This window comes from Felis catus, chromosome E2 (genome assembly GCF_018350175.1).
Source record: "Felis catus isolate Fca126 chromosome E2, F.catus_Fca126_mat1.0, whole genome shotgun sequence".
Classification (NCBI taxonomy): Eukaryota; Metazoa; Chordata; class Mammalia; order Carnivora; family Felidae; genus Felis; species Felis catus.
In genome coordinates this window covers 3,255,535-3,278,400 of record NC_058382.1, presented here as the reverse complement: position 1 = coordinate 3,278,400, position 22,866 = coordinate 3,255,535, and the positions used below count along the sequence as shown (strand labels likewise).

The window sequence follows — 22,866 nt, the reverse complement described above, 5'->3', positions numbered from 1 at the left end:
GTGTGTGTGTGTGTGTGTGTGCACGCGCGTGCGTATTAGGTCTCGGGTAGATGGAGAGCCCGTCCCTCCCCTTGTCCCGCCCCCAGCCAGGAGCCACCAGGGTGCCCAGGGATATTCACCCTGGTCCCAGTGGATTTTCTGCTTTCTTGTCCAACTGTCTGGCATCTAGGCCCCCTCTGTCCACCCCTACCCCCACCAGGATGCCCTGTCCTAGGACCCCAGAGACTGTCTCGGGAGACCCAAGTACCCAAGTAGTCAGGTATCCAGACACAAGACTCAGCGTGAAAGTCTCTAGTGAATCCGCCCCAGACATCACCCCACCCTCTAGGATCTCCTAGCACCAGGCCCAGGAAGCAAGCCCCTATGCTCCTGGCTTCAGGAACCGGACAGACGCTGGAACACAGTGTGGACCTCCAGCCCTCTCTAAGAGACTCAACCATCCAAACACATTTTTTTTCGGGTGCAAAATTATGGGTCTCGCTTCTTCCCTAGGACATTTACCTCAGTGCTTAAACATCAGGAATCCAGCCCCACTCCCACCCCAATATTATTTCCAGACCCAGAAATCCACTATAGCAAGCATCTCTGGGGGAGAATAGTGATTTAATAAATTATGGGATAGAATAAAAAGATATGTACACGCAGTGGGGTGCAGGGAAATCTCAGATCCTAGAAGACAGATTTGGTTTCTGGAACAAAAAATGGGATGGATCCTGTCTGCCTTTGCACCAGGGGTAGCTAGAGTTCCAGACGCGAATTTCTTCCTTCCCCAGAATCCAGCAGCCTAGGCCTCCAGCCTCCTCCTCCCTCGAAGAACTAGGAAAGCCTAGCTCCCATCCCTCCTCCTCCAAGGGACCAGGAATCCAGGATACCCGCTCCCACCTGCCCTCTGTCCTCCAGGGAAACAGTTTAGACACCAAGGCCTCCCCTCCTCCTGCAAGACTCAGGTGTCTGGGACCCCAGCCCTCTGCTCTCCCAGGGCTCCAGGAATCTGGGCTCAAGTGGAGATCCAGAGTCTGAGTCTCCACTGGGGTCTCAACTCTCTTGTGGCTTAGACATTCTCATACAGCGGGTTCACGTACGAAGCCCCTTTCTCTGCTGGGGCTAGGGGTGACTGCTGGAGACCCCGCAGGATGCACTGGTGCAGGAACACGTACTGGGCCTGGGGAGGAGCACGGGGTAGGGGGTGAGGGGTGCCCTTCTGAGCCTGGGCCTGCTTTCCCCCCAGGCCCCACCCCCACCCCCCTGTGCCCTCGGGAACCCCATCACCTCAGTCTGTAGCATGAGAGGCCTGCTCTCCCTCATCTTCCGCACATAGCTGAAGGCTCCCACAAAACGCTCACGCTCCAGCTGCCGCAGCAGGACGTCCAGGGCAATGAAGGTGCCTGTGCGGCCCACGCCAGCACTAGGCAGGAACAAGAAGGGGTCAGGCCACAGGAAGGGGGGTCTTGGCTGATTGGAGGGATCTATTTTTGGAGCATCCGGGATCAGAGTATATTATTCAGCAAGATAGCATTCTGGGGGGATACCGTGTAAGTGGTAAAAGCCACTGTGTGTCACTCTGCCTGGAGCTCCTTCTGCCTGCCCGGCCCTGCCTCCAATGCCCTATGCGCCCTTGTCACTTTTCCCAAGCCTGAGAAGTAGGAGCTAACAGCACACCCATTTTACAGATGGAGAAATGGAGGCTGAGAGCAGTGAGGTCGCTTGTCTGTCCCAGGTCACTCTGGAGCTCACACACGAGAAAAAGGAACTCCCAAGCTGACCATTCCAAAATGTTTTTTAAACATAAACCCATTTTAAAGTAAACAGTTCAGTGCCATTTAGTACATTCGCGACGTTGTGTGACCACCACATCTAATTAGCTCCCAGACACTTTCGTCCCCCCAGAAGGAGACCCTGTACCCGCTAAGCAGTCGCTCCCCACTCTCCGCTCTCCCCAGCCCCTGGTGACCATCAATCTGGCTCTGTGGGCTTACCTATTCTGGACATCTCCCATAAACGGGATCCTACTACATGTGACCTGTCGTGTCTGTCTCATTTCACTCAGCACCGTGTTATCGAGGTTCTTCCACATGGTGGAATGAACCAGTGCTTCGATCCTTTTTCCGGTTCAAATCAATCGTCTTAACCATTACGCAGGAGTCCCTTCTGTGCTTGGGGGAGGGGATGACCCCCTGCTGGGGACACCTCCAGGGGGTGCTATCCCGGGACAGGGCAGCAGCAGAGAATGTAAGAGTGCCACCACAGGCATCAGCTTGACCCCTTACGCCTTGAACCCAAGACGTTCACTTTCTGACTGGGTTTCCCCAGCGCTGTAATGGGGAGGAAACCCTTTTGGTCATGAGGTTGCCCTGAGGACCAGCAAGACCGTGACTGCGGAGTTTCCATCACGTCACTGGCAGTACGTGCTCCCTGAATGCGACTGTCACTGTAACCAGAGCCCCCATTTCAGAGGCTGTCGGCCACTCTGGAGCAAGCCCCTTTTCGTCCCCCCCCCCCACCGCCCATAACCTCCTCTACAGTCTTCAGTATCAACGACAGGAGAGTGATGGGCGGGATGAGGTTCCCGGCGTGCACTGGAGGTGTTTCAAATGTTTCTCAAAACCTTTGACTGTTTCTCTCTCCTGCCCCTCACCCCTTCCTCCCTTCTCTCCACCGACGCATTCCCCTCCTCCTCTCTTCCATCTCCTGTAGAAGGTTCTGGTTCCTGAAACCGGCAGGGGCCGTTCTCTTAGAGCCAGCGGGTCCTCACCTGCAGTGCACAATGGGGGGGCCTCCCTCCACGGTCTGGTCCAGCCACTGCCGGACCATCTTCCAGAAGGCCAGCAAGGGGTCTGGGGAGTGGGGGACGCCGTGGTCTGGCCAGGTCATGTAGTGGAACTGACGTACACGTAGTGTCTTCTGCTCTTGGATCTAGAGAGAGGGAGGGGAGGCTGGGGAGGGAGCACTCAGCACCCCAGGGTGGGCTGGTTTCTGACTGGTGGGGGGCATCCCTGGACACACTGTGGTCCCCTGAGACAGTGACGGAAGTTTAGGCTTCAGGAGGGGTTCTGAGGAGTCAACTGCCCAGATAGTTCTGGGGGAGGGAGCGAGGGTCGGGTGGGGCTGGCAGGGTGGAGCAGACTTACGTGCCGGACCCTCAGGTCTCGTACTGTCCAGTTCTCCAGCACCTTCTCACCCTCCAGGGCCACTTGTAGGTGCCCATATGTGCATGGCTGGGCGTCTAGAGGCCAGTAGTACTCACACTTCACCTGGGGAACGACTGAGAGGTCAGAGAACCTGTCCTGATGCCCGTCTACACCGGGGCTCTTGTACTCAGTGCCTGGTGATGAGGCGAGACCTACAGGCAGCCAGGTGTAGATTCATCCCAGCCAGGAGGACCCCTCCTTCTCAAGGCCACTGGGTTATACGGACCAATGGATGGGCTGAGGGTACTGGAGGAGGTTGGGGTCACATGGGAGGTCAAGGCTCAACACCTAGACCCTGCGGATCCCTCACCCGGCCGGACTCCACACAGTTGGTCAGCATGACCAGGGTGCGGCTCTGCTGCTCCCACACCAGGCGCCAGAAGTCAGCCACCGTCTGGGGCAGGGGGCCCTGGGCTGCAATGAACTCGCGGGGGCCCCAGAGACCCTGATGGGAGAAAACAGGCAAGTCACAACCCCCTCCAGTCCTTCTCTGCTCAGCTTTGCTCAACGCCCTCCCGGTTCGCAGCCACAACCTTACAGGTATGAAGCTGGCGTTGATGTAGTCGGAGCCTGGTTCCTCCTGGTGGGGCTTCAGGGACACCCGGGACCAGTCGTCTAGAGGAAGAGGCCAGCATTAGTGAAGCAGAGACAGGCGTGGGAGACCCAGGAAGGTATGGAGACAAGACTGAGACCCAGGGACTGAGGGCACACAGGCTCTGGGAGCCCTAAGAAGGGTGGATTGACTTCAGCAGGGAGGAATGGGCCGGGTGCCCTCCTCACAGGGGGTAAGAGCTTTGTGTCCCATAGGGAGTAAGGGAAGGGGCCAGGGATGGGGTATTGACAAAGTCACGGCCAGGGGTAAAGTCAGCAGAGGCCTTAAGACTCACAGGGCAGCACATTTCGGTAACGGTTCTTGGCACTGTTTTCGAGGGCTGAGGCCACCATTTGAGACTGCTTGGTGCCCTCCAGAGCCAATCGCTGCGGGCAGAGGCAGAGGGGGAGGGGGAGCATGGACCCTGGAGTCTCTCCATCTTCCCCGGAGGACACCCCCGTTCAGCACCGCCCCACTCACCCCCGCACCCTGGAATTCTGTAGCACCCACAGAAACGTGTACCATCACCCCGCAGGGCATTGGGGAGGCTTGGGGGACAGTGGGGACCAGAGAGGTAGGCGACAGAAGACACAACACGGGGAAACCAACGTGTTTCTTTAGGGCTGACCCGAGGGCGCGTAACGGTGTCACAGGCGAAAACATAATTGTGCCTGAATTTTTTTGCATACGCAAAGAAAGGTGTGGCGAGGTCTGGGGTGGGCACGTGGGGCTCAGCTCAGCCCCTCGCTCGTCACCACACCTGGTACTCCACTGCGAAGCCGCTGTTGGCATCCTTCTCGTTCTTCCTCACGTGGGCAGCAAAGTCTTGTGCCGGGATGTTCTCCAGGAGGCTGTGGGAAAAGGGCAGAGTTTAACTTCCCTTGGCCCTGTGATCTTGGGATAAAAGAAAGGGCTTTTTTTTTTTAAGTTTATTTTTATCTATTTTGAGAGGCAGAGAGCAAGCGGGGGAGGGGCAGAGAGAGAGACAGAAGCCCAAGCAGGCTCTGAGCTGTCAGCAGAGTCCGCCGTGGGGCTTGAACTCACAAACCGTGAGATCATGACCTGAGCTGAAGTCACTGAGCCACCCAGACACCCCTGGGCCTTTTTGGGGGGGGGGTCGCTCTTTATTTCTTTTGACCCCCTTCTCCCGACTCAACTACCCTCCACCCTCTGCCTCGGGCAACCAATATCTGTTCTCAGGTTCTATCAATTCAGTGTTTTAAATTTTTTTCAAATATGGGGCACTTGGGTAGCTCAGTCAGTTAAGCATCAGACTTAACTTCGTCAGACTTGATTTCGGCTCAGGTCATGATCTCCCAGTTCAGGAGATCGAGCCCCGCTGACAGTACAGAGCCTGCTTGGGATTCTCTCTCTCACCCCTCCCTCTCTGCCCCTGCCCTGCTCACTCTCTCTGTGTGTCTCTTTCAAAATAAATAAATAAACATTAAAAAAAAAAAAAAGGCAGGACATTGGGACACAGGCCACATCATGGGTGAATCTGGGGAACATTATGCTAGCTCAAATAAGCCAGTCACAGAAGGACCAATACTGTGTGAATCCACTTCTGTGAGGTAGGTCCCTAGAGGAGTCAAATCCAGAGACAGAGAGTAGACCGGGCGGGGCACCAGGGGCTGATGGAGGCGGAGGGGGGATCCTGTTCAGTGGGGACAGAGTTTGGGTTTTGCAAGATGAAAAAGTTCTGGAGACAGACGGTGGGGACGGCTGCACCACAGTGGGAATGTGGGGGCGCCTGGGTAGCTCCGTCAGTTCAGCGTGAGCTCGTGAGTTCGAGTCTCGCTTCGGGCTCTGTGCTGACGGCTCAGAGCCTGGAGCCTGCTTCCAATTCTGTGTCTCCCTCTCTCTCTGTCCCTCCCCTGCTGGCTGTCTCTCTCTCAAAAATAAATAAACATTAAAAAAATTTTTTTGGGGGGGCGCCTGGGTGGCTCAGTCGGTTGAGCTTCCGACTTCGGCTCAGGTCATGATCTCACCGTCTGTGAGTTCGAGCCCCGCGTTGGGCTCTGTGCTGACAGCTCAGAGCCTGGAGCCTGCTTCAGATTCTGTATCTCCCTCTCTCTCTGCCCCTCCCCTGCTCATGCTCTGTCTCTCTCTGTCTCAAAAATAAAATAAAAAAACATTTAAAAAAAATTAAAAAAAAAAAGAAGAAAAAAAAATTTTTTTTAAAGTCTTTGACCTCACGCAGCTGTAGCTCCTTCTTGCTCGTCCTCTTGTAAGACAGCTTTATAAACACTGTCTTGACTCAGTTCGGAGGCCAGGGGCTAGAGGCCAGTCCGGCCCCCTTCTTGAGCAGTGGCCAAGCCCACACACCCACCACCTCGTCGTGCATGTGGCTGTCACACGCTGAGCCACTATGCACCTGCCCTCAGCCCTCAGGCCCGGGTGCCTGACAACCAGAGGCAGCCCTTACACCCCGGAGCTCGCCCAAATCATTGCACTGGCCTCGAGCTACCCATTCCTTCCCGCGGAAACCCTAACTAAGGCTCTTGCCCACCATTGTCCCCACCTCCCCTGCCTCCCGACTGAGCCTGTGTGACTTACTGAGGACTCCCCTCTTGGGATCTGTTGCCTTTATCACACCTAAGCAACAACAAAGCCCGTTAACACAGCCCGTGCGCGTTTAAACTGCTCGCACACACACGTTTTCTCTGCTTCTTTTCTCCACATCACCAATGCCTGGTGTCTGCAGCACCACTCCACAGGGGAGTGACCCCTTTCCCCAAAGTCCCCCTAACCTATTTGCCTCCTTATCTCCAATTCTTTTTTTTTTTAATTTTTTTTAGTGTTTATTTATTTTTGAGAGAGAGTGAGCATGAGTGGGGGAGGAGCAGAGTGAGAGGGAGACACAGAATCGGAAGCAGGCTCCAGGCTCCGAGCTGTCAGCACAGAGTCCGATGCGGGGCTCGAACCCTCGAACTGGGAGATCATGACCTGAGCCGAAGTCGGACGGACGCTCAACCCACTGAGGCACCCAGGTGCCCCTCCTTATCTCCAATTCTAAGGGCCGCCTCTCAGTCCATCCTTGGAGGGATGGCTCAGCAGCATTTAGTTCTGCTCCTGTCTTCTTCCTGGACCCGCTTCTCCCACGTGACACTCTGGTGCCACTCTGCTCAGTCGCCGAGATACCCAACATTCTCTAAACGCTCCAAGCATGCTCCTGCCCCAGGGCCTTTGCACCTGCTGGTCCCTCTTCCTAGAACGCCATTTCCCAAGATGTGCACATGAGTCTGTGCACAAATGACTTCCTCTTAGTCATCTTCTTGGTATGGCTTTACCTGGACAATTTTCTACAATTTTCTCTAATTTTAACACCCTATCTAAAATATTCTTCTACCTTTTCCGGGGCGCCTGGGTGGCTCAGGAGGTTAAGTGTCCAACTCTTGCTTTCAGCTCAGGTCATGATCTCACGGTTGGGAGATGGAACCCCGCGTCGGGCTCTGTGCTGGGCATGAAACCTGCTTGCGATTCTCTCTCTCACTCTCACTCTCTCGCTCTCTCTGCCCCTCCCCCGCTTGCCCTCTCTCTCAAAAACAAAAGGAAAAATAATAAAATAAAATTGGCTTCTACCTTTTCTATCGCCACTTCTTGCTCTACTGCCTCCTGTATCACAACCTCTATTATCTTGTTTATTAATGATTTTTTGTGCTCGAATGTAAGCTTCACGAAGGCAGGAATCTTTGTTTCTCTCACGGTGTCTATCCTCTGTGCCCAGAACAGTGCCTGACACATGATACACGTGCTGAGTGAATCTTTTGTTGGAGGCACATAATCCCAGAGCTGGAGTTGGTTCCAGAGCCCTTGGCCCAGGCCGGAGGGGGGCGATGAAAGGCTCGCGATCCTTGGGGCAGAGAGCATTGCCTGTCGGGGTTCGCTGAGCCCACCCGTTGACCTATCCGGTGACCAGCAAGCACCCCTCGATTTGACCTGACAGTGCTTCTTCCAGATACTTCTCCAACACTTTCTGCTTACCTGGAGCCCAGAACCTTGGGTGCCGGTTTCCTCTGGGTCTTCTTGTGCCTGGGAAAGAGACATTGGAACAGAAGGCTTGGGGGGTCAGGCCGGAACAGGGATCCTCACCCTCTCCCTGCCACCCCGTCCCCACCCGAAGACGGTCAGTCAGCCCTGTGACGAGTCCCACCTCTTCTTCAGGAAGAAAACCAGCAGGCCCACCAGGATGAGAAACAGGACCACACCGACGATGGCTCCGGCAATGACCCCTGGGTTAGGAAGTACGGGGACCGTTGGAGTCAGCCTCTTCCACTGGCAACCTGTCTCTCCTACCTCTGTCCTCACCCAGACTGTGACTGGAGGGCTGACAGGGCAGATGCGAGGGCAGAGAAAGGAGAGGAGAAGGCCTCTGGATAGAGCCCCACCTCCCACCCAACTTTCCCGAGGAGCCTGGTCCAAAGATATCATTTGCTCAGGTGACCTGGCTGCCAGAGTGCCTCTTCCCCTCCTTGGCCCAGATTAATGATTCTCGGCGCGGGCGATTCTGTCACCGATGTCTGGGGACATTCTGGGTTGGCACCATGGGAGTGGTGTTGCACTGGCATCCAGCAGGCGGGGGTCAGGGGCACTGCTCAACATCCTACAATGTACAGGACGGCCCCCACAGCAAAGAACGATCCATCCCCAAATGTCAGTAGGGTCAAGATTGAGAAACCACATTGACGGCATTGATGCCTCCCGTCAGAACACAGACTCGTGTTCTCAGAGGTTCTGTTTGCTAGCAGAAGGGCACCCCTGCAGTGGTGGTGCCCACGGTCTTGGCCCCAGGCTCTAATGGGCACAGATCCCTCAGGGTCTGTCCTTAGACATCTGGTCTTGGAGCAGACTCCAGCCCATAGCCTGCCTCCATCAGCTGTCGTGGCCCCAGGATGCAGCTTCCCAACAGCCCTGGTTACGAGGACCTGTCAACAGGCTCTAGAAGGGTCTCACACAGCCCATTCCCCTAATGGACCTGGTCCCCATGGACACAGGCATCTTTCCTCTCCCTTCCAGAGACCCTCTTTGCTGCTAAGCAAGAGACGTTCCTGGGCAGCAGGAACCAGAGAAGCCCAGTTGGGCATCTATCTATCATTGCCCCAACCTGCCATCTCTCTCCAGATAAGAGACGCAATCTTATAAGAGGTCCTGATTCATAGAAGGTGACAGATGGGGCCCAGTGAAGCTTATGGCCACCATCAAAGGTATATGATCAGAGTTTTACTAAGTATGAGGCCCAAACCTCTCCCAAATACGCCACCGATGAGTGGAAAATGGTGCAGTCGTGTTGGGGAAAAAAAGTTTGGCACTTCTCCAGAAGATAAACACAGAGTTAAGTACTTGATCCCACAACTCCATTCCTGGGGATATACCCAAGAGAAAGAAAGTTCCTTTCTGCACAGGAATGGGTACATGAATGTCCATAGCACCGTTACTCGTAATAGCCAAAGAGTGGAGACCACCCAACGGACCCATCCACAGACGAACGGATAAACGAAATGTGGTCTCTGCATACAGTGGAATATTATTTAACAATAAAAGGCAATGAAGCACCGATACGTGCTACAACATTGATGGACCTTAGAAATGGTACAGCAGGTGAGAGAAGCCGGCCACCAAAGACTGATGACATACATCACAGAAGGATGATGCTATTTTTAGGAGATGTCCAAAACAAGCAAATCTATAGAGACAGAAGATAAATTTGAGATTACCGAGGCCAGGTTGGTGGGGAAGTGAGGGAATTAGGGGCTGATGGTGTAAGGAGGTGATTTTTCTTTAGTGAGTAATGAAAATAGTGTAAGAGTGATGGGTTGGCCAAGTCCTGTGGGTGTAGTGAAGCCATTAGCTGTACACTGTCAGTGGGTGAATTGTATGGTATGTGAATTATATCTCAAGAAAGCAGTTTTGAAGAAAGCAGCAAAGAAAGCAAACAGGGAAACACAAAGGACCCCTTGTGTAGGTAAGACTCCTTCACAACAGAGCCCGATGGGATCTAGAGAGCCTTTCACCGTAGCTCTGTCCCCGTGGGGATCTGCTTACCTGCATTCTCCGTGTGGCAGGTCACAGGGGCAGACGGGGCCCTCATTCCATCCCAGATGGTGGTGACGGTGGCTGGGTAAGACTGAGCTGGCTGGAGATCCCACACAGACACGCCCCTCCCACAGGACGATCCATTCTGGCAGTCCCGCTGTCCACCCACCTGCAACTCAAAGGCCTCGTAGCCTCCCGCGGGGCAGGACCAGGTCAAGATGACCCCGTGGCCCCCAGAGGTGCTGATGCAGGAGGTGATGGTGACTGGGCTCGGGGCTGGGTGGAGGGGACAGGAGGAGTCAGTAGGAGCCATACAGGGTGCCTTTCCATCTCCCCACCCTACCCCCACTTCCCGCCGGTGGTGCCAGTTCTCTGAGAACTAGCACATCCTTTCCCTCCCAAAACCAAAACACCTCTCTTCAGCTCTCATTTTCTGTCCTCCCCCGATGGACACCCAACAGATCTCTTTGGACTACCACGCCCATGAGCCCTTGGGCTCTCTGTATCACTGCAGCTTAGCAAGGCATGACCCCATGGCCTGATGGGATTCGGAGTCCACTCCCCTCCGATCGCCCCAAGGTCCAACCTCAGCTCCCACCAGGTAGAAGGGGGCCCATCTCACCTGTGGATGCAAGGAGGCTCTGCGCATAACCGGTCACGTTGTTCCTGTCTGCCCACACGCTGAAGGTGTACAGAGTCCCGGGTTCCAGGGTCTGCACCTCATACCAACTGTCATTGGTCCTGCCTGTGTGGTTGGTCTGATGTCCCTGGGGGTCTTGCTGTCCCTGGGGATGTCCCCCAGGGGTCCACTGGACCCAGTACGTGTAGAGCTGAGAGTGAGGGTCTGCGGGGACCTTCCACCGCAGGATGATTGAGTTGCTCGTCTGGTTTTCCTTGTGTAGATCCATGACTGTGTTGGGAGCTGAGGAGGGAGGACAGGAGGTCAAGGGGGCGGGTGTATCCTCAAGGACCCTCCCGCCTGAGCCTGCCCACCTCCCCTGACCCCTCAGTCACCAGACGAGCCCACTTCCTAAGAAGAGTGAACCGCAGAAAAGAGGCCAGGTGGGGACCAGGATCGCCGGGCCTTCTCTGTCCTGAGTCTATCGCCTTGGGTCCTACGCATCACCTTTCTCAGGTGAGCAGACCGAGGCAGGGTCCTTCCTTACTTCTGGGCCCTTCTTTCTTTTTTCTTTTTTTTTTAATTTTTTTTTTAACGTTTTATTTATTTTTGAGACAGAGAGAGACAGAGCATGAACGGGGCAGGGGCAGAGAGAGAGGGAGACACAGAATCAGAAGCAGGCTCCAGGCTCTGAGCCATCAGGCCAGAGCCTGACGCGGGGCTCGAACTCACGGACCGCGAGATAGTGACCTGAGCTGAAGTCGGACGCTTAACTGACTGAGACACCCAGGCGCCCCCGGGCCCTTCTTTCTTGATGGAGCTGTTGTCTTTAGTCTTCTTAGCCCAAATAGCCGAAGACTAAACAGTTCCAGGCTCCATGCACACACAGTGAAGCTAGTTCCTGGGGGTAATTTTGGCTCCTGTCACACTTGGAACCCTTCACATATAGGCTGAGAGCTGGGTTGCTTGGGGTTCAGCTAGTATACTGGGATGAGCCATGCCCTTCTGTCTTCTGGCTTTGTTGGTTCCTGAGGGGTGGTGCTGGATGGTCAGGGGCTCTCTTCATCCCCAAAGACAGACCTCGCAATTAGAAAGTTCTGGCTGCAGAGGACGGACTCTTCCTAGAAGGCAGACTTACAAGCTCAAGGTTCTATGAGGCTAGATGGGGTCGCCAAAGTCTCCCCAACCCTCTCTCTCTCTCCCATCCCAATAGTACTGGCTCTGTCTAGAACCAGCGCGAGTCTCACCAGTGGCTCCAGTGAGTGTCCGGTTGTCACTGCTGACCTCATTCCTCTCTGCCCAGACGGTGATGATGTACAAGCTCCCAGCTTCCAGTTCTGTTAGTATGATCCCGGTATCTGTGGTGTTCCGGATACTAATGGCGCTGGTGCTCTCCTTGACCCATGAGACCCCGTAGGTGTAGAGAGGATGAGCTGGGTCCGGGGGAGCTGTCCAGCTCAAGGTGATGGAGCTGTTGGTCTGCTTCTGCACACTGAGGCTCGTCACTGCGTTGGGGACTGGCAGAAGGAACAGAGGGTCAGAATATCCTCTCCCTGGTCCACGAGAGTCCAACGTTTATTTATTTTTGGGACAGAGAGAGACAGAGCATGAACGGGGGAGGGGCAGAGAGAGAGGGAGACACAGAATCGGAAACAGGCTCCAGGCTCTGAGCCATCAGCCCAGAGCCTGACGCGGGGCTCGAACTCCCGGACCGCGAGATCGTGACCTGGCTGAAGTCGGACGCTTAACCGACTGCGCCACCCAGGCGCCCCAAGAGTCCAAAACACACGGACGGACCTCCTCTTGGGGCAGCCAGCCTTGTTAAAGAGCATTTCTAGACAGGGAACCTGGGGGTAGGGACGGGACACCTGCAGCCTTATGCTCAGCCACAGACTCCCAGACAGGCCCGTCCCCAGAAAAGGCCACCTCTCTCCTGTGGACTCAGGATTTGGGCACGGCTCGGCGAGACCGTAAAGACGGTGGCTGCATCCCAGAACCCAAAGGTGGTGCCACCTTTGCTGGTTCTTCAGCTCCCACCAAAAGAGAGAGTGGGCATTGATGTTTGTCATCGGGGGGCTTACTGGGGTTCTTGTCTGGAACCAGCACAGAATTCATTCTTTTCTGCCCACACAAAGAGAATTTATACAAGGTCCCAGTTTTGGGTCCCTCTACCGTGAAACTGAAGCTTTGGATAAGTGTTGGGTCTCAATTCTGTCTCCCTCTCCAGTTTACTGGACCCAATAAATGTAGTCCCAAAGGCCAGGGCCCAGGGGGCACCTGCCAATCTGAGTGATGGAGTTGATGGCCTGAGCTTCCATTCTCAAGACCGTGATACAGTTGGGAACCAGGAGAAGAGTCGGAGGGTCAGAGTGTCCACATTCCGTGGTACCTAATGTCCCCACAGTTGAGGCAACGTGCCTGTGCTCCCTACACAGTCCTGGTGGCTAAGGAGAGACACCCCCTAGTCTTAATGTCTGTATTCTAGAGGGTCCCACACCCTGACTGATCCCAGCTCAGAACCTGTGATGTTCTTTCTTCAACTCCTGGTCAATGTGACCCAAAGAGATGCTCAAAAATAAATAAACCTTTTTTATTTTTTTTAATTTTTTTTGTAACGTTTATTTATTTTTGAGACAGAGAGAGACAGAGCATGAATGGGGGAGGGTCAGAGAGAGAGAGTCACAGAATCTGAAACAGGCTCCAGGCTCTGAGCTGTCAGCACAGAGCCAGATGTGGGGCTCGAACTCACAGACTGCGAGATCACGACCTGAGCGAAGTTGGCCGCTCAACCGACTGAGCCACCCAGGCGCCCCTAAATAAACGTTTTTTAAAGGGGAGAGAGAGAGAACTGCAGCAGGTGGCACTCACCTGTGGTGGCGTTGCAAATTGTCATGCAGCAGACGACTCCATTTTTCTCTGCCCACACGGAAAATTCATACAAGGACCCGGGTTGCAGTCCGTCCACCACGAAGCTGGTGTTGGTTGTGTTCTGCGTCTCACTCCCAGTCCACTGGATCCAGTAGACGTAGTTCTGAAAGTCAGGGTCACCTGGCTCCTCCCAGATCAGGGTGACGGAGCTGGTGGTCTGAGCCTCTACCTTCAAGTTCCTGATGGGACAGGGGCCTGAAAAATTAGGGAAAGGGGTCCGGTGTCAGCAAGGGAGCAGATCAGGGGTACAGTCAGTGTACATTTTTAGCCCTCAAAGTGTCCAGTCCTGCCTCGACTACTGGTCCCAGGAGAGGTAAGGCGTGTGGTCTAGACCAGCGCTTGTCCAACTTCAGTGTGTGTACATAACACTGGGGATCTCGTTAAGGTTCGGGTTCTCGTTCGGTGGGTCTGAGATGAGACCCAGACTCTGCATCTCCAGCCGGTTCTCGGCACACGCCGGCACTGCCTACCCGTGGACTACAGTTTGAGTAGCAAGGGTCTAGACCAGCAGTTTCCAACAGAATTGCTGCAAAGATGGAAATGCTGTCCCAAGGCCCAGTATAAGAGACACTATCCCAGGGGGATACGGAGGGGGACTGGGACCCCCTCATCTGAGCTCTTGAGCACATAAAACATGAAACTGGATTTTCCATTTTAGTGAACTGAATTTTAAATAGCCCCACGGGGGGCGCCTGGGTGGCTCAGTCGGTTGAGCGGCCGACTTCAGCTCAGGTCGTGATCTCGCGGTCCGTGAGTTCGAGCCCCGCGTCGGGCTCTGTGCTGACAGCTCAGAGCCTGGAGCCTGTTTCAGATTCTGTGTCTCCCTCTCTCTGACCCTCCCCCGTTCATGCTCTGTCTCTCTCTGTCTCAAAAATAAATAAACGTTAAAAAAAAAATTAAATAGCCCCACGGAGGTGACGGGGGGAGGGGCTGCTATATTGGCCAGAGCGGCTCTAGAGCGAGGAAACTGTCCATGTCAGGATGATGGAGCTGACGATCGGAGTTTGCATCGTCAAGACCAGACACGGTTGAGAACCAGAAGAAGAGTCAGAGGGTCAGGGTGTCCACATTCCATGGTGCACACAGGGAGGCCAGATTTGTCGGCGATCCTGTGGGTTCTCAACCATCTCCTACCACACTCCTCAAGCAGAACAAAAGGGAACGAAACAGGGGGCGGGAACTGAGGAACCTTCGAGGGTCTTCCTGGAGCCAGGAACCTTGTTCTTCTCTGCCCAAACAGAAAATTCACATGAGGACAGTGACTGAAGTCCTGCCCCACTCCTCACTTTGTAACTGGTGACGGTCCTGTTTTGGGTCTCACTTTTGTCACTGTCTCCATGCCACTGGACCCACTCAGTAGGTGCACCTCTGAGGCTCTGGGTCCTTGGGGACCTCCCGGTGCAGGGTGATAGAGCTGTTGGTCCAAGTCTCCCCCCTCAGGTTTCTCACAGGGCTGGGGGGCTGAAAGCTGGGACTGTGCGGGGTCGGGAGGGGTCCTAAGCTCTGTGTGACCGCTGAGCCCTTGCAGTGCACCTGCTCCTGCTCCAAGAATGTGCTATCGGTGCAAAATACACACTGTGCTTTGAGGAGCGGGTATGAAGTTAAGAAAATATCTTGGGGCGCCTGGGGGGCTCAGTCGGTTGAGCATCCGACTTCGGCTCAGGTCATGATCTCACGGTTCTTGAGTTCAAGTCCTGCATCAGACTGTGTGCTGACAGCTCAGAGCCTGGAGCTTGCTTCCGATTCTGTATCTCCCTCTCTCTCTGCCCCTCCTCAACTCGTTCTCTCTCTCTCTCTCTCTCTCAAGAAATAAACATTTAAAAAATGTAAACTATCTTCTGGTTCTTTTATATGTCGATTACATTTCAAAATGATAATATTGATAATATTTGGGGGCACGTGGCTGACTCAGTCAGTAGAGCACGCGACTCTTGATCTCAGGAGTGTGGGTTCGAGCCCCAGGTTGCTCGTGGAGCCTGCTTTTGAAAATGGATAAGCCTGGGTGACTCAGTCAGTTAAGCATCTGACTCTTGATTTTGGCTCAGGTCATGATCTGACCTGGGCTCGAGCCCCATGTCGATCTCTGTACTGACAGTGAGGAGGCTTCTTGGGATTCTCTTTCTCTCTCTCTCTCTGCCCCTCCCCCACTTGCTCACACATGTGCTCTCTCTCTCTCTCTCTCAAAATAATTAAATAAACTTTAAAAAATGATAATATTTTGGATCTATTGAACGAAATAAATTCTCACTTTATGACTGATTTCACGTTTCATTTTACCACTTTTAAATTTCTTTGTCTTTTTTTTTATTAAAAATTTTTTTTCCAACGTTTTTATTTATTTTTGGGACAGAGAGAGACAGAGCATGAACGGGGGAGGGGCAGAGAGAGAGGGAGACACAGAATCGGAAACAGGCTCCAGGCTCCGAGCCATCAGCCCAGAGCCTGACGCGGGGCTCGAACTCCCGGACCGCGAGATCGTGACCTGGCTGACGTCGGACGCTTAACCGACTGCGCCACCCAGACGCCCCGATTTCTTTGTCTTTTTAAGTAATCTCTACACCTCATGTGGGTTTCAAACCCACAACCTGGAGATCAAGAGTCACATGCTCTTGATCTGACCCAGCCAGGCACCCATCTTTTTACTTATTTTTAAAGTGGTTGACATTGGGGCACCTGGGTGGCTCGGTCAGTTAAGCGTCCGGCTTCCGCTCAGGTCGTGATCTCACGGTTCGGTTCGTGGGTGGGAGCCCGGCTTTGGGCTGTGTGCTGACAGCTCAGAGCCTGGAGCTGCTTCGGATTCTGTGTCTCCCTCTCTCTCTGCCCCTCTCTTGCTCATGCTCTCTCTCTCTCTCTCTCTTTCAGTAAATAAACAAACATTAAAGTGGTTGATCGAAAACTTAAATTTACACATTTGGCTTCCGTTCAATTTCTCTTGGGCGACAGAACCTGCCATGTCCTTGTCGCTGCCGGCCACCTTTTGGGAAAAGCAGAAGTCGAGAACATGGCCATGACTGCCTCTCACCTGTGCTGTTTTGCAGAGTCTGCTTGGAGCTGTTGGTCTCATCCTGCTGCACCCACACGGAAGACTCATGCGGAGACCTGGGCCCAAGTCCGTCCACCGTGAAACTGGTGTCGGTCGTGCGTGGAGCCTCAGTTCCGCCATCCCGTCCGGTCCACAGGCCCCAGGGGGTGTGGTGCCTCCGGTCCAGGCCACCGGGCGTCTGCCACTGCAGGGTGATGGAGCTGGGGGTCCGGACCTCCGCAGTCAGGTTCCTGCCGGGGCTGGGGGCTGAGGATCAGGAAGGAGGGCCCGGTGTGAGCACAGGAGGTCAGTACTGGGCCTTCCACGACGCCCAGCGCTTGCCTGAGTCCAGAAAGGACTGTTCCCTGAGTGCCGGCCATGGATCACCGTGCCCTCCGTGAGACCACCTCCCCACACCAGAGCTCACACGGGTTTGGGTGCAACCTCTCCGTGTGGGCGGTAGACTCAGCAGGGGTCACTCACCAGCCGCCCTGGCCCCTGTCCAGCTGCACAGGCCCTGGGAGAACACAGAGGGGAGAGTCAGACTCTGAGCCTCGTCTCCCTTGACCCAGGGGAGACTGCAGGGCTGGTGGCGGGGGGGAGGGGGGAGGAGGGATCTGGCCAGCCACCCTCCTGTCCTCTGCCCTAACCCAAGTCACTGGGGCCTGAGGGAGAGGAGGGACACAGCCAGCTGTCTCCTCCCTCGAGGCTCTGCTCTAACAAAGGTCACTGCAACATCCATCTGTCTTTTCTTGGTGTGTGTGTGTTGCAGCCGGGAGTGTGGCAGGGGCGGGGCTCCAGGGACCCAGGAGCTAGGGTTGGCTCCACTGATAAGGCCAGGGGATAATGGTTACACATTCAGAAAAATATGGCTCTGGAAGACGAGGGGCAGGAAGTTAATCAGCAAAGTGGTAATGGGGGAAGATACTGAGGTTGGGGACCAGGAGCCAGACACCTGGTCTGAGGGAGGAGGGGCCGGGGGCCTGGACCCCTGGGTCTGAGGGAGGAGGGGGCTGGGGGCCTGATTCCTGGGTCTGAGGGAGGAGGGGCTGGGGGTCTGGACTCCTGGGTCTGAGGGAGGAGGGGCCGGAGGCCTGGACTCCTGGGTCTGAGGGAAGAGGGGCTGGGGCCGGGACTCCTGGGTCTGAGGGAAGAGGGGCTGGGGCCGGGACTCCTGGGTCTGAGGGAGGAGGGCACTGGGAGCCTGGACCTCTGGGTCTGAGGGAGGAGGGGCTGGGGACAGAACTCCAGGATCTGAGGGAGGAGGGGGCTGGGGGCAGAACTCCAGGATCTGAGGGAGGAGTGGGTTGGGGGCAGAACTCCAGGATCTGAGGGAGGAATGGACTGGGGGCAGGACTCCTGGGTCTGAGGGAGGAGGACCTGGAGCCAAGACTCCTGGGCCTGAGGGAGGAAGGGCTGGGGGTCTGGACTCCCGGGTCTGAGGGAGGAGGGGCTGGAGTCTGGACTCCTGGGTCTGAGGGAGGAGGGGCCGGGGGCCAGGACTCCTGGGTCTGAGGGAGGAGGGGCTGGAGTCTGGACTCCTGTGTCTTGAGGGAGGAGGGCACTGGGAGCCTGGACCACAGGGTCTGAGGGAGGAGGGGGCGGGGGCCTGATTCCTGGGTCTGAGGGAGGAGGGGCTGGAGTCTGGACTCCTGGGTCTGAGGGAGGAGGGGCTGGGGGCAGAACTCCAGGATCTGAGGGAGGAGGGGGCTGGGGGTCTGGACTCCTGGGTCTGAGGGAGGAGGCCTGGGGCCGGGACTCCTGGGCCTGAGGGAGGAGGGCCTGGGGCTGGGACCCCTGGGTCTGAGGGAGGAGGGTCTGGGGCCCGGACTCCTGGGTCTGAGGGAGGAGGCCTGGGGCCCAGACTCCTGGGTCTTCGAGGGCACGCCTGAGTCTTGCCAGAAAGCACAGTTCACTCTCACAGTGGACGGCAGTATCTGAGAGCCTAGGTGTGAGGCTCACTGACAAGCCGGAAGCCTGTTTCCTTCTCTGGGAAGCTCCTACTCCCTCAGGACCCCAGCTCCCCACCCCTGTTTGGGAGCACTCACCAGCAGCACCAGGCTCCCCCAGGCCCCGAGGCTCCCTCCGGTCCCCATCATGTCTCCAGACACTGCCGAGGGACCCAGGTGTCCCAGCCCTGACCTTCCACCTGCTGGACTTTAAACGCGAGAATTTCCCCTTTCTGAGTCTCATGGTGGTGAAGCCACGGGCCAGGGTGGGAAGGGAGGAGGAGGAAGTGGAGGCTCCCGGCCCCGCCCCACCCCTCAGCCCTGGTCCTCACCTCTGCGCACTCCTGCGCTCCGGCCCCGCCTCTCAGGCCTGCCATGGGGTCTCCCCTCCTGCGTCCCCTCACACTGCCCCACCTAAATCGCCTGGGTCAGGGGCCGCTTCCCCGCCGCCGCCGCCATGAATGCACAGAGCAGGTCCTGAATGGTCAGGCCGGAGTCAGGCCTGGGAAAGAGACAGCTCCAGCTCCATCTGTCAAGGGGCAGAGGAGGCTGGGTCCAAAGCCCTGTCCTGCGGTGGGCTCTGTGCATTGACTCAGGCCCAGTCACCTCTCCCTGCCTCCACAGCACAGCGGCCCTCACGGTGTGAGCCCTGTTCATTATCACTCCTGTCTGCCTATCACATATGACATGGCATATGGGCCCCCCGCCCCCCCTCCCCCCAGGTGCACCCTCCTCCTGTCCTCCAACCATCTCCCTCCTCCCCTTCCCTGGGGATGCAGTCAGAGATGGACCACACTGGGTTGGACGGGGTCAGGACCCTGTGCTATTTCCGTCACAGGCCAAACTGTTAGTATTTGCTTATTTGCCTCGCCCGCCCCGTTTGACCTTGACCAAGTGGCTTAGACTCGCAGTGACTCAGATTCGCCAGCTGTAAAAACGTGAATACAACTGCTTATCGATATACTGTGGGTAAGAAATGACTGCGTACATATAAAATCTTAGAATGATGGCCGGCCCTTTTAAAACGCTTGATAAATCATAGCCACATTTATTTATTTGTAATGGTTGTTCGTTTATTTATTTTGAGGGAGTGCAAGTGAGCAGGGGAGGGGCAGAGACGAAAATCCCAAGTAGGCTCCACACTGTCAGTGCAGAGCCCGACACAGGGCCTGAACCCACAACCGTGAGATTGTGACCTGAGCCAAGATGGAGTTGGATGCTTAACCAACTGAGCCACCCAGGCGCCCCAATTTTTGGGTCATCCCTAAGACCTCCAGAGTCCAGAAGAGCTTTTCAGGGCATTTTTGTTGACTTATTGATTCTGTTCATTCCTACCACCAACCACCTGTGCGACCTTACCAGCCTCCTCCAGAGCAAAGGACCCGAGAGCAAGAACAACATAGAAGTCACACTATCCTTGATGACCTTGCCTCAGAAGGCACACACCATCATTTTCAGCACATCCTCCTCAGGATGCCGGTCAGCCCCTTTCATGTGGGAGCGGACCGCACAAGAATGTGGAAGCCGGAAGCATGGACCCCGGGGGCCATCTTGGATGCAGGCAGCGACCCCATCATGTGCACACATAGTAACGCGTTGGCCATTTTTACCACTTTCTGTAACATGAATCCCCGTTTGTCAAGCACATGGGATAAAGTGGGAAGCAGGGAGAGGCAGTTACCACTTTACTGCTGGCTCTGGGAGCATCTCGGTGCTTCGACACCATCCCTGCCCCAGAGGAGGAAGAGGGGGCTCAATTCTGTGCCCCAGGCATTTCATCAGCCTGTTTCTTTTAGGATGAGTCTTCTGTCCAAGGTGTCCCCAGGGTACCCAGGGCATTTGCACCTACCCTATTTCTAAAGACAATGATCTTGACAGTGGGGTTCAGCTACCCATTCATTCCAGGTACCTGTCTCCGTGGGGCTCTGCTCACCTGCGTTCTCCCTGTGGCAGGTCAGAGGCAGACGGGGACCTTATTCCATCCCAGACGGTCATGACCATGGCCCTGTAGGACTGAGCTGGCTAGAGATCCCACATGGACAGGCCCCTCCCACAGGAAGATCTGTCCTGGGGGGGTCTAGCCAATCTTCTTCTTCCCAAAACCAAAATACCTCTTCAGCTCTCATTTTCTGGCCTCCCCCAATGGACACGCAACAGATCCCTTCGGACTACCACTCCCATGAGCCCTTGGGCTCTCTGTATCACTGCAGCTTAGCAAGGCATGACCCCATGGCCTGATGGGATTTGGAGTCCACTCTTCCCATTGCCCCCGGACCCCACCTCAGCTCCCACCAGGTAGAAGGGGGCCCATCTCACCTGTGGATCCAAGGAGGCTCTGCGCATAACCGGTCACGTTGTTCCTGTCTGCCCACACACTGAAGGTGTACAGAGTCCCGGGTTCCAGGGTCTGCACCTCATACCAACTGTCACTGGTCCTGCCTGTGTGGCTGACGTGATGTCCCTGGGGATCTTGCTGTCCCTGGAGATGTCCTCCAGGGTTTCACTGGACCCAGTACATGTAGAGCGGAGAGTGGGGGACTGTGGGGACCTTTCACCACAGTTCCCTTGTGCAAATTCGTGACCGTGTTGGGAGCAGGCAGGTGGGGGTGCGGTTCCTGGAAACATCTCCCTCACCTGCTCTCTGCCCCAGAGCACCTGTAGGTATCCTTACTCGGTGAAGGGGTATGTGTCTCAGCCTCCCAGGCCCCCTTCCTCCAGTGGAGCGTCCATGATGTTGGGTCTCCCACCTGTCACATCCTCCTAGCCCAGGGGACCCAGTAGGTGGAGGGTGAATGGAGTCTTTTGGGTGAGGCCAAAGTCCGGAGCTGGCTGAGTCTGGAGACCAGAAACTTGGACGTGGATACTTTAGGGTATGTCTTGTCTTCTAAAGCTCTCTCAGAGGTAGATTGGGAATGTGTGGTGATTGCCCAGCCCTGTTGCTAAGGAGGGACACCCCCTAGCAACAGGGCTCCATCCCTTGAGCTCAAATGAACTGTCCAGATCCTCGAAAAGAGGCCCAGAGCAGCCCCTTCCTACCAGCCCAGAAGTGCCAAATCCCGAACGGTTGCGTGTCTCACCTGTGGGCAGGTCAAAGACTTGGGTATCACTACAGACTCCACTCCTCCTCTCCTGGATGGTGAAGGTGTACCAGGCCCTCCTTTCCAGTCCCCCCACCATGACCCACGTCCCTGAGATGTTCAGGATCTCACTGGCGAAACCTGGCTCACAGCACTGGACCCCATAGGTGTAGGGTGGATGGTCAGGGCCCAGAGGAGCTGTCCACATCAGGATGACAGAGCTCATGGTGTGGTCCTGTGTCCCCTGGTCTGTCACCGGATTGGGCACTAAGAGACGGGACACGGTCAGCATTTCCAAATCCCTGAGTACCTGCACCACACCGGGACAGACCTGGGTGCTGAGGACGTTCTCTAGAACGAGGGCCCAGAAGCTAGAAGCCTAGGATGGGACGTCAGTCTGGGGCCCTCCGCCCCTGATCTGTGAGTCAGGAGGCCCCACAGACATCATTTCCTGTTCTCCCCGTTAGAGCCAGATGACCACATCTCACCTGTGGACATGCTGCCTACGTGTCTCAACAAGGTCATGGGAGTGTCGGCTCCCACAGTACTCTGCTAGAGCACTGTCTTTACTAATTACCTCCTACTGTTGCCTCAAAGCTGGAAGTGGTCTTTGCTAATCCTCAACTCGGTGACTGTTGTGGGTTGAATTGTGTTGTGTCCCTCAAAAAGATACGTCCACATCCTAACCCCTGGTGCCTGTGAATGGGACCTTATTTGGAAGTAGGGTTTTTGCAGGTGTAACCAAGGTAAGATGAGTTTGCACGGATTACGACGAGCCCTAAATGCAATGACTGGTGTCCTTAGAAGGAGAGAGAAATTTGGACACAAACAGCAAGAATATACGCTGGGAGGCTGGAGGTGGAGATCGGCGTGATGTGTCTTCAGACCAAGGAAGGCCGAAGGTCACCAGCTAGAAGAGGCAAGAAAAGATTCTTGAGGCTCCAAACAGAGTGTGACCAACACCTCGATTTCAGAATTCCAGCTTCCAGAACTGTTGCTTTAAGCTCTCCGTTGGTGGCACTTTCTTATGCCAGCCCCAGGCAACAAATGCAATGACCTTACTTTTACTCTTTGGTAGCGTCATCCCTAGGGAGGGTCATTTGTCACCTGTAGACGTGCAGAGGGTCTCCCTGGAGCCGCTCACTCTGTCCTGTTCACACGAAGAATTCATACAAAGTTGGGGTTCAAGTGCATCCACAACAAGCCAGGGTCTCTGAGGTGCTGTGAGCACCACCTGGGATGCTCTCCTTAGACAGCTGGATCCCATAGAAGTATATCTGAGGGCCTGGGCCCTCAGAGACCTCCCTTCTCGGGGTGATGGAGCTGGATTCTGAGCCTCCACCCTTGGGCTTCTGACTGGGATGGAGCCTGCAAAGGGGAAGATAGGCCTGTTAGGAGAAGGCATCAGACAGTCCCCTGCTCCTTCATCCACCCCAAGCTCATCCACAAATCCCAGAA

General features: G+C 55.4%; 1 protein-coding gene across 2 annotated transcripts; it reads right to left on the bottom strand.

Moving 5' to 3' along the window:
• Nucleotides 1-584: 584 nt before the first annotated feature.
• Nucleotides 585-21,334, bottom strand: PTPRH (protein tyrosine phosphatase receptor type H). 2 transcript variants are annotated; one of them, XM_045046414.1, is made up of 18 exons: nucleotides 20,648-21,334; nucleotides 18,431-18,860; nucleotides 16,866-16,899; nucleotides 16,383-16,649; nucleotides 13,301-13,555; nucleotides 11,680-11,949; nucleotides 10,436-10,735; nucleotides 9,823-10,089; nucleotides 7,934-8,012; nucleotides 7,765-7,812; nucleotides 4,541-4,631; nucleotides 4,076-4,166; nucleotides 3,727-3,803; nucleotides 3,499-3,633; nucleotides 3,129-3,251; nucleotides 2,753-2,913; nucleotides 1,270-1,405; nucleotides 585-1,162 (listed from the first exon to the last, which is right to left on the bottom strand). In XM_045046414.1, the coding sequence occupies exons 2-18, from the start codon at nucleotides 18,479-18,481 to the stop codon at nucleotides 1,052-1,054; spliced, it is 2,496 nt and encodes an 831-aa protein (XP_044902349.1). In that variant the 5' UTR covers nucleotides 18,482-18,860; nucleotides 20,648-21,334; the 3' UTR covers nucleotides 585-1,051. The 2 variants fall into 2 exon arrangements, with proteins under 2 accessions (XP_044902349.1, XP_023101021.2); XM_023245253.2 differs by lacking the exon at nucleotides 20,648-21,334 and having other exon boundaries at nucleotides 18,431-19,010.
• Nucleotides 21,335-22,866: the final 1,532 nt, after the last annotated feature.

Excerpts from the sequence above, each read along its gene's own strand:
- PTPRH (XM_045046414.1), bottom strand. The coding sequence starts at position 18,481 with ATGATGGGGACCGGAGGGAGCCTCGGGGCCTGGGGGAGCCTGGTGCTG. Across the intron at positions 11,950-13,300 it reads AATTTGCAACGCCACCACAG|TCCCCAACGCAGTGACGAGC; the intron begins GTGAGTGCCACC and ends TCCTTCTGCCAG. Across the intron at positions 2,914-3,128 it reads GAGACCTGAGGGTCCGGCAC|ATCCAAGAGCAGAAGACACT; the intron begins GTAAGTCTGCTC and ends CCCTCTCTCTAG.